The 10,798-nt window shown below is 38.6% G+C and overlaps 1 protein-coding gene across 1 annotated transcript in view; it reads left to right on the forward strand.

Moving 5' to 3' along the window:
• The window catches only part of SLC26A3 (solute carrier family 26 member 3), a 31,103-nt gene extending 20,659 nt beyond the window's left edge, over positions 1-10,444 (forward strand). The window contains exons 13-20 of the mRNA XM_049893061.1: positions 1,150-1,219; positions 1,313-1,405; positions 2,732-2,827; positions 3,133-3,366; positions 5,042-5,096; positions 8,375-8,517; positions 8,645-8,710; positions 10,421-10,444. Coding sequence (XP_049749018.1) covers positions 1,150-1,219; positions 1,313-1,405; positions 2,732-2,827; positions 3,133-3,366; positions 5,042-5,096; positions 8,375-8,517; positions 8,645-8,710; positions 10,421-10,444 — 781 coding nt within the window. The remainder of the gene's footprint in view (positions 1-1,149; positions 1,220-1,312; positions 1,406-2,731; positions 2,828-3,132; positions 3,367-5,041; positions 5,097-8,374; positions 8,518-8,644; positions 8,711-10,420) is intronic.
• The last annotated feature ends 354 nt before the right edge of the window (positions 10,445-10,798 follow it).

The following is a 10,798-nucleotide window of genomic DNA, read 5'->3' on the forward strand; positions in this document are numbered from 1 at the left end:
GACAGGTAGATGGCTGTCATTGAGTCAACTCCAAGTCCTAGAAACCTTATGTAAATAGAACAAAATGTTGCCTGATCCTGTATCATCCTCACAATTGCTGGCATGTTCAAGCCCATTGTTGCAGCTATTGTGCCAATCCATCTCACCAAGGGTCTCTCTCACCCTCGTTGGCCCTCTGTTTCGATGAACATGATGTCCTCTTCTAGTGATTGATCGCTCCTGACGATGTGCCCAAACCAAGCAAGGAGCACAATGTTCTATTGTGATCCACAGGGTTTTCATTGGCTAATTTTCACAAGAAGATCGCTGGGCCTTTCTTCCTATTCTGTCTTAGTCTAGAAAAAACTACTAGAAGCTCTGCCAAAACCTGTCCATCATGGGTGACCCTGCTGGTATTTGAAATATCGGTGGCATAGCTTCCAGCATCATAGCAACACACAAACCACCACAGTAAGACAAACTGACAGGTGATTAAAAAAAAAAAAAAATCTGTAAAAGCCAACAGAATTCTTAACAGTCATCCAGTCCAAGCATCTTCTGGATTCTTAAATCTCTGCTGTAATATCACCACCATGTGGTCACTCAGACTATGTTGGCTTACACGGTGTGTCAGAGAAATAAGGCTCCTTGGGAATTAAAGAATTTGAGAACAGAAAGTATTATCATAGTTAAAGCTAATCCTTGACCGATGGAACACACTTGTATTAAAATGTTATGTTCCCTTACTCTTTTATTCATTCCCATTTGCACTCATTTCTCTACTGGTGACCTATCAAATGTTGAGACAAACTGAGTGGTCAGAGGCAAGTCATTTTACTTCTCCATGTCTTCATCCATAAATTAGCATCTGCCTTACCTCACCAAATTTTCTGATATTCAGAACCAAAATGGCAAAAGCATATGGAAGTTGTTTTGTAAACAGTGACATGGTAGGTGCAAGGCATTGTTTTAGCAGCTGTGTGGGAGGACACAAAGATAAGTAAAACAAGGTGCTTGCCCTGTGGGCTCTCTGAAGGCATAATGATTCACCAACCTTCCAAATTTTGAAGAGTGAGCCTGCTCTGGTATGCGAGGACAAAAATCAGTGTTAGCCTTCCAGACCTAACAAATATGCATGAATGATTCATTTGGTGTTGATTTTCCCTACAGTCCAAAATGCAGCACACTGGCTAATGTTGGAAGGAGCAACATCTATAAGAATAGAAAAGATTACTATGAAGTAAGGAAAATTCTTTTTTTTTTCTTTGACTTGCTAAATGATGTTAATATGAGTTTGATGGACACCATCTAATCTTACTTCTCTACTTTGTAGACATATGAACCAGAAGGAGTGAAAATCTTCAGATGTCCATCTCCTATCTACTTTGCAAACATTGGCTTCTTCAAGCAGAAACTTATTGATGCTGTAAGGTTTGGGGTTATTTAATGTGTATATGTGTGTGAGAGAGATACTCCACTGAATACCTGGGAAAGAAATTTTTGTTCTTAAACAAGAGAGTCACTGACTTCACATATGTTGGGATGGATTTTGTCGTGTTTTTGTGTTCCATGTCCCAAAGTAGATGAGACTAACTTATAAAGGGTTTGTTGGTATATGGAAAATAAGCCTCTTTCTATGAGGTCAAGGTAGAGTCAGCTTTTACCAAATTCTGTTGTAAAGATATCCGGGGGTGCTAGCTTTTATAGATCGTATCCTACAGATTTTCTTCGGGCAAGTTCAAAAACAGTGAAGGAGCATTTGATATTTGAATGCATTGTTGAGGAGGTTGAGAATAACAATTATAAATGAATATTTAACACTATAATAACTATAAATACTATGTGCCTGATAAACCGGAGATAACAAGGAACCGGTTTTCAAAATTAAGAAACAACATGCCTTTTGGATTGCTCTGTACGTTGCATAGAGCTTCTGCCTTAAACCCTTAACTATTAATATTACTTTGGTATGCATCGGATATTTTTCTTCTGTTCACTTTGTTCCCTGGCCCAAGATTACAACTTTTTACAAAACGGGACCATATTATATATATGGCTTTATATACTGCACTTTTCACTTAATCTATCTTTTCATCTGACTATAATTTTTGTTAAGATTTTTTTTACATGATTTGATCCTCCATATTATTCTAGAGCTAAATATTGCACCAATAAGAACACATGTGTTTTGAAAAAGGGAAAATAAGAGTTACTCCCAAATCTAGCACTAAAATTAGAAAGTAAAAGCATGCAACAAGAAATATCATAAAATAAAATCATATAATTTTAATATAGTGAAAATTATACAGAAGCGGAATACTAATTATAAACCCATTGCCATCGAGTCGATTCCGACTCATAGCGACCCCATAGGACAGAGTAGAAATGCCCCATAGAGTTTCCAAAGAGCGCCTTAATGCCTCCCTTATTCAACAAATAAAAAATAAAATTTCCTAAGACTTATGTAGGCCAAAAATGCAAGCAGGTTTAAATAGAGTTAACATACATAAGCGGATGGTTTATGGATAAATCCTAGACTGTACAGGGTTTTAGGGCGTTGATAATCACATACAAGCTGAGCAGACCATAGTTGTGACACAATGTTGTCGTTTTTACCACTTTTAAATTTTATCAAAAATATCTTGATTATTGGTCCTAATCCCTCAAACCATCTAACTAAAGTTATTAGAATTATACTATATAAGTACCAAAATTATTCGCAACTCTTGTAACACAGAAATGGGCTTTTCAGATTGGCTTTAGTCCACTTCGAATTCTACGCAAGCGCAATAAAGCTTTGAAGAAGATTCGAAAGCTACAGAAGCAAGGCCTGCTACAAGTGACACCAGTAAGTTTCTTGGTCACATTAATGTGCATTATAACTAAGAGCTTAGTAAAATATAGTTCCGTGTGCTAGTTCCATTTCCTTAAATGAAACGCCGGCTAAATAAGGTATCTCTTTTGTCATTTAATGTCAATATTTTTAAATGGTGTCTTTGAAGGTCTCCTTAAAATGTTTATTCTCCTGGAAAAAGTACCAAAGAAGAGTCTACAACCCCGTTGCTTGGCCCAACTTTGAATCTGTCATTGATTACCTGACATACACGATTTTTTCTTGGTCAGAGTTATCATGTTTTCTATCCCCTCCTACAGAAAGGATTTATATGTACTGTTGATGGCTTAAAAGATTCTGATGAAGAGCTGGACAATAATCAGATAGAGGAGCTGGATCAGCCCATCAATACCGCAGACCTGCCCTTCCAGATAGACTGGAATAGTGATCTTCCTGTCAATATTGTGGTCCCCAAAATCAACCTCCACAGCCTCATTCTCGATTTTTCAGCAGTGTCATTTCTTGACATTTCTTCAATGAGGGGTCTCAAAACGGTAATTTCTTTTTTCTTAATGGAAACAACCAATCGGGGACTAAGGGTAAAAACTGTATTTGTGGCAGGATGCTCCTTTCGATAATACATGCTTAGTTAGAAGAAAATTATAATCTCAGAGTATTCCATGGTGGCGGGGGTAGCAGGGGTAGGAGAGAAGGAGATATTCGGTGAGCTCTTTAAAAGTGCATTGCCCATGGGACTGCATATAATTTTGAAGGCAACGACAACTACGATCCTAACGGATGCTGAACCTGCTGCTAGGCAACTGCACTCACACGCCTATCAAATTTCAGTTCTGTGGTGTCTTCACATTCTTATGGGCATTGTACCTAAACCGTCCTGAAATCAGAGAAGATTGGGAAAGGCTCTGGGGAAAAGTGGAATCGTTTTTACCTTTATTCCTATGAGCAGATAAAATTTCACTTGGCTGTTTAACCATCTGTCTCAAAAAAAAAAAGAGCCAAGTAGATATATAAAAGAATCAATGTCTCGTGTGATTTAAAAACAGGACTGAAACAACCAGGTTGAGATCTGCTTTATTTCCATAGTTTCGTCGGCATTCCTAAAATAGTTTCTAACAGAAACGCAGAAACAGATGTAAAGAACATTTAAGAAATTCTACATTTGCCCCTCTTTCTTTGGGGTTTCCACAAAAATCTGCCTAGGTAGAAGCTGAGCTAAGAATACAAAATTAGAAAATGGGATTAGTTTCCTTAAAGCTTCTATTAACATTGCATAACTCTCAAGCCTGCTTACTTTTTCTTTTCTTGTTTCTGTTTCTTTGAGCTGAGAAGGGAAAAAATGTACATGCCCACACGGGCACTCACCCACACATACACCCTTGGTTTTTAGTCCTAGCAATACAGCACAAAAGATAAGGACGCTAACTTGGGTTTCTTTAGAGCCTTAATTCTTAGTTCTGTGCCTAGTAGAGGTTCTACAAGTTTATTGATGATGACGGTATCAATGATCATCTAAATTGATCAGCAGCAAAAGCTGCTTTCTTACCTTTTATGACCTAACTCAGCATCACTGCTGGTATTTTCTCTTAGCCTAAACCAAACCCATTGTCTCTGAGTTGATTCAACTCATAGTCACCCTGTAGGATAAAGGAGAACTGCCCCATAGGGTTTCCAAGGAGTGGTTAGTGGATTCAGACTGCCGACCTTTTGGTAAGCAGCCCAGCCCTTAACCACTGCGCCACCAGGGCTCTTCTGTTAGCCTAGAGACCAGGAAAAAGTGTGAAGGTACGTTGGTGCTACGTACGTCTGGTCACTGTGGAGAGAAATGCAATAATGAAAAATTTATGAGCCATAGGTTTTCTTGTTGTCTTTTTTCCTTTTTATATAGAAATCTCTAGATCATCTTATAGAAGGTCTTATTTTAAAATTAATTCAGAGTTGATTTTGTGACTTTGAGGCAGAACATTTTTCCATAATACTTGCCTGAAGAATAAGCATTTTAACTGCTTACTGAAAAAAAGGGCTCTTTCCTTTATTTCTTTCTGCCATAGATTCTGGTTTTGAATATTGCTACCTCTTTATATGATTACCTTCTCAAAATGTAAACGGGTTTTGGAAAGCAACTTATCACCCGTAAGCTGTAATTGTGATAGTTTATGTTTCTGACAAGTAAAACTGTTCCCTAAGGAAGATGTCCTTCCTTTTTAACAGATTCTGCGAGAACTTCTCAGGATCCAGGTGGATGTGTACATTGTGGGAAGTGATGGTAAGTTGTTCTACTTTAATTTTTATGTTCTGACAATCACTTCAGGCTCACTGCCAATTCACAACATAAACCCAAAAAACCAAACCCACTGCCATTGAGTCGATTCCAACTCATAGTGAACCTACAGGACAGAGTAGAACTGCCCACACGGTTTCCAAGGAGTGCCTGGTGGATTCAAACTGCGGACCTTTTGGTTAGCAGCCGTAGCTCCTAGCCACCACACCACCAAGGTTTCCATTTGCAACATAGACAATCTCAAAACAGGTATTTTATATGGTCATCAAAAAGGTGATCTAATTGAGAATTGAGCCTCTAAGCATCCCTATGGAAATAGCATTTATATATTAGTTGTACTGATATATAACTTTACAATTTGATTTCTAATAGTCAGCAGAAGAGTGAATATGCAACTTCTTTTTTACTCTAAACTTCCTCAAAAAGTAGCCTTGTCTTCTGTCACTCTTCCTCTTCTCCCACACACTCCTCAGCCCATAACAACCTGGTTTCTGCTTTACTTCATTGATGGAGGCTACCCGTGCCAAGATCATTAGTGATGTCCAGACTGCCAAGATCAACTGCCTCCATTCCAGCCTCATGCTATCAGAGATGTCCTTTGCATTTGTATTTGAAACACTCTCTTTTCCTGACTTCTGCAAGACCATTCTCTTCAGATTCAACTCTTGCCTGATAGCTCCTCAATTTCTGATATTAGCTCCTCCCTACCCCTTAACAGTTGGTCTTCCCCAATCTTTAATCTGAAACCCTGTGGTTTTATTTAGTTCCGTGGACTCTTAAATTCCATGGACTCCGTCTAGTCAATTTCCTACATATTTATGAGTTCAAGTGTATCTGCATGTTAATGAATCCCCAAACCACACCTCCAGTCGATTTCTCTTGGTTTAAGACTCACGTATTCAACTATCTGGATGTCCCCCAAGCACCTCAGATACACATGTTCCAAACTAAACACATGATCCTCCCTCCCAAAACTGCCCTTCTCTTTTCCCATCTCAATCACCGCAACCCAGTTGCCCAAAGTAGAAACCCTAGAACCATCTTTAATTCCTCCCTCTCTGCTTCCCTTTATACTCAGCGAGCAACCCACCAGGCCCTATAAATATTTCCTCTGAATCGGTCTCTTCCTCTCCATTTCTACAGCCTTAATCCAAACCCTTATCATTTTCCCCTGGCCATCTGGAAGAACTTTCTAACGAGCGTCTTTGTTTGTTTCTAGAATGGTCTTCCATTTTGATTAGAAATCTCCCTTGAAAATTTATCCTTTAAGGACTGTGAAAAGTTCCTTGCTTCTTAGGCAGAGCACTGTGCTCTTGAGGCTTTTGCATGTGCAGAATACACACACATTCCATTATTCTGCAGTTGTGTTTGTGTCCCTACTAGACTATAATCTCTTCCAGGGCAGGTACTGGTCTTTTTTACCTCTTTATTCTCTGACTCCTAGTTCCTAGCATCACAGACGTTCAATAAAGACTTAGTGCGCACCTACTCTTTGTCAGGCACTTATTCTGGGTGTAGAGAATAAGACAAGCCCCTGCCCTCATGGACCTTATAGTCTAACAGAAATGCCAGATAAAAAGCAAATACAAACACGCTTTTGGGTAGTGATAAATGCTGTGAAGAAAAAAGCAGAGTTAAAAAACCTAGTGCAAGTGAGAGTGTTATTTTAGACAGGCAATCAAGAATGCCCAGTAATGTGACATTTGAGCTGAGTGGAATAAAGGGAAGGAGTCAACCGTGACAATATCTTAGGGGTCAGCATTTTAGGGAGAGGGGACGGCAAGTGAACAGGTCCTGAGGGAGGCATGAAATGGGCATCTTTAATCCTTCTCTGTCCCTTGGTTCCTACTCTTTAAAACTTACAGTATATTCTAGCTTCAAGGCTTCCTTATAATTGAAAACATTCTCTTGATCCTGTTATTGATACCTGCCATTGAGTCAATTCCAATTCATGGTGACCTTCCCTATGTGTTTCAGAGTAGAACCGTGTGCCATAGGTTTTCAGGGCTGCGAACTTTTGGAAGCAGATTGCCAGGCCTGTCTTCTGAGGTGCCACCAACATTTTGGCTAATTGAGCACTTAACCATTTGTGCCACTCAGGAATCCTAGTAACCCCTTAATCTACTAAGTAATTTTACTCTATCATCTCAGATCTTGAAAGTGTCTGTTCCTGCCATCTTTGCTGCCTGACATCCCCCTCAGTCTTTGGCTAAGATCATCACCTCCATCCCTGGCTCTTGTGGCCACAAAGCCCTACTCTCTCTGCGTCCGTCACTGCTAGGTCCTGTCAATGTTAAGACGCTTGCCTGTGAGCAGACTTTCCCACCTTCATGCTTTCCCACCTTTTCTCCCTCCAAATCCTAGTCATTCTTGTAAATGCTATCTGCTTTGTCAAGTATCCCCCAATATTCACCAACAAGAAATAATCTTTACTGACGTTCTCAGAATTTTCACAGCACGTGATCTGTACCTGTCTTACTCAACAAAAGTGTGAGACCCTACTATATGGTGGGCATCATCTTAAGAAAAAAAGATCGCCCCTGTGCTCATTGTTATACAACTCTTTTCCTTTTAGTTCTATAATGATAAATATATATAAATATTCTACCTTATGGGCAAGATGCATGTCTAATTTATCTTTTGATCCTTTATATTACCCAGCCAGGGATTTACGGATAGCAAGCACATGGTAATATTTGGTTGGGTGATCTATGCAAGTGCTAGTTTAGTGCTTGAGACCCCTCAAAGATGACTGGAAACGTAACGCAAGGTGCAAAGATGTTTTCTGATGGAACCTAGCAGCTTTGAGAAAATCGGCTACTGATAACTGGCAAATACAGGTCCGACGATCAAGAATCACAGTGTATCTCTAGTCCATAAGCATGTGTTCTATTCTGGCAGAATCCCAGGGTTTAATAATAAGCCAAACTTGATGCTTCAATCTAATAAGCAGGAAGATTAACATACGGGGTTCCTGTCTAACGGGGAGTGTATTGGTTTTCTTCTAGGAGCTACTACAGTTTTTCTCATTTGAAACTTTTACTTCTTCCTTTTAATGAGCATTAAATATATATTATTAGAAAGGTATCCTTCCAGAAGACACTGTACTAATACTGCACTGGTATCGTACACCATCGCAAGCCACAAACACTTAAACAACCAACCATGAAATGCACGTTCGCAAACAGAAATTCAAATCATCAGCCTCACAGAGAAATCTGTGGCCAGTTACTTCTTCCTAAATGTTATTCTCTTCTCTTCAGATGATTTCATTGAGAAGCTTACTCGGTGTGAATTTTTCGATGATGAAGTCACTGACTCAATATTTTTCTTAACAACCCACGATGCCGTTTTGCATATTTTGATGAAGAAGGATTACAGTACTTCAAAGTTTAGTCACAGCCAGGTACCAGCTCTTTGATGACTTTCACATTTGTATATTCAATTACCTGCACTTCTTAAAATTTCCTTTATTTTTCAACATTAAAAAAAAAAATTGATCCTAGCCCACAATTCCATTCTATTTATCTTAGGAAAAAGAAATGGAACATGACTTTACCATAAATACAAATGGAGGATTACGTAATCGGGAATGTCAGGTAATACTCATCAACATTCTTTAACCAGACCCCACAACAAAAAAGCCTCTTCCAATATGCTGCAGAAAGCTCAGCACTCATTTGAGCCTCTGTTCCCCATCCCTGAAAAATGCCAATCAACCTCATAGAGACTTTGGGGGAAAATAAGATTAGTACAAAAAAGGAAAATAGTGATACTAGATCTCTATTAATGCAGTACTGAGCATGTATACAGAATTTTTTGCTTTTCGAAATACTGAAAACCATTGTCTTTTATGGCCTTTTAATTATCCATGAGGCAGGGAAGCTATTGCTATTTCCATTTACAGATGAATTAGTGATGGAGCTGAGAAGCTAACATACATCTTCTGACTCCCAGGTGCATGGCAAGTATTTAGCAGTGCCTTGCCCAGCAGTTTTTTTTTTTTTTTTTTTTGCCCAGCAGTAAGTTACTTCCCTTCCCTACTAGAATAAGTTGCCAGATCATCACTTACCTGGATAGATTTCATTCTAGAACATTCATTTCTAGACTATTCCATCCTTTAAGGCAACGTTTCTAGTTTGGAAGAAGCAGGATCACAAATCAAAATGGGTATCCACTGTAGACCAGGTATGTGGTAGGTGCATTACATTTATCTTCTTAATCCTTACAACAATATACAAAGACGATATCTTCATTTTGCAAGTAAGGAAACTAAGAAACATGTTCATGAAGGTTAACTAATTTGCTTAAGGTCACACTCTAGGTAACAGCAGCAAGATCTGAACCAAGATCTGTCTTACACCAAGACCCATGCTCTGTTTATTATGCTATACCACCTCCATCCTTTGGTGAAAGACTGCTGGAATTGTGGGTCCTGAAAAGAATCTAATGACTGTCTCCAAGCATGGGAGGTGGCTGGTGGCACTTCTCTGTTAGCTGAAGGTCTAGTAAGAAAGCAAAAGGAATTTCAATTATGAGTGAAGAATTGCATACCATAATGCTGGACCATTATCCAGAAGAAAAAGTTTAGATAAAAAAGACATTCCCAAAAGTTCAATAAAACCAAGGGGAAAGGAGCACCTACATGAGCCCCATTGTTTTCCATGGCTGCCTTCCAGAGAAACCTAACTCTCCATCTTGCCTGAGCACCCTACAAGAACCTCAGACCAGAAACTGTCTCCCCAGTAGCTGGATCCAGAATTGTCATCAAGTTTTAGGGTATAAAGGAAAGGAACAACATTTAAGCCTGGTGTCTGGTCAGAGCTTTAGAGCCAGTCTAACAGAACTTGAAGTCAGCATTATCCTGTATCTGTTTTCCCATTTTGAAAAAAAAAGGAAAATTTAACAACTGCTTTTTGCCTTACTTAAAGGAAGATAAATGAGCATTTGTGGATAGGCCGCCTCTGGTGATTCCGGCAAATGCTAAATATCAGAAGTGCCTGGCTACCACACAAAGCCCCTTGGAGTTCCTTGGGTGGCCCTGAGACTAATGTGAACAAACTGCTACAACAGAATGTACTGTTATTTTAAGTTAAATGAGATCTTTGAAAGACACAGTAAAACTACAACATGGTTATCACATGGGTCTAAGTTAACCAAGTAGCAATGAAAGATATTTAATCACTAAAAAAGACAAAATATTGATGACTGGTAAATTTTCGCTCCTAATTCTGATCAGATTGGCCAACTTAATTTTTTTAAATATGACTTAACAATTTTTTTTAACTTTTAACTTTATCTGCTTTCAGGTACCACTTGAAACAAGATTTTAATCAAAATGTAATTCAGAGGGATCATCTGACCATCATATAAAAAACAACTTTACGCCCAAGAAGTTATTGATACATTCATACATTGTATGAAGAATATTTTTATTTCACAGAAATATGTCTCAAACTTTGGAACGAGATTGTTCTAGCATGGTATATTTTTCACGTATCTGGTACAAAATTGTGTAAATACTCTTTAATTTTATATCTTGTAGATTTACCAAAGGAATAAAATTCTGTCTATATGTATTTTTGTAGCACTGAGCAATTTCCATCCAAGTCACTACGTTGACACGTTTTGCAGTGTATTTACGCCAACGCTTTGGATCTTGTAATTTATAAAGTTCTTACTAATAT

The sequence above is a fragment of the Elephas maximus genome, chromosome 8 (genome assembly GCF_024166365.1).
Source record: "Elephas maximus indicus isolate mEleMax1 chromosome 8, mEleMax1 primary haplotype, whole genome shotgun sequence".
In the NCBI taxonomy this organism is placed as follows: Eukaryota; Metazoa; Chordata; class Mammalia; order Proboscidea; family Elephantidae; genus Elephas; species Elephas maximus.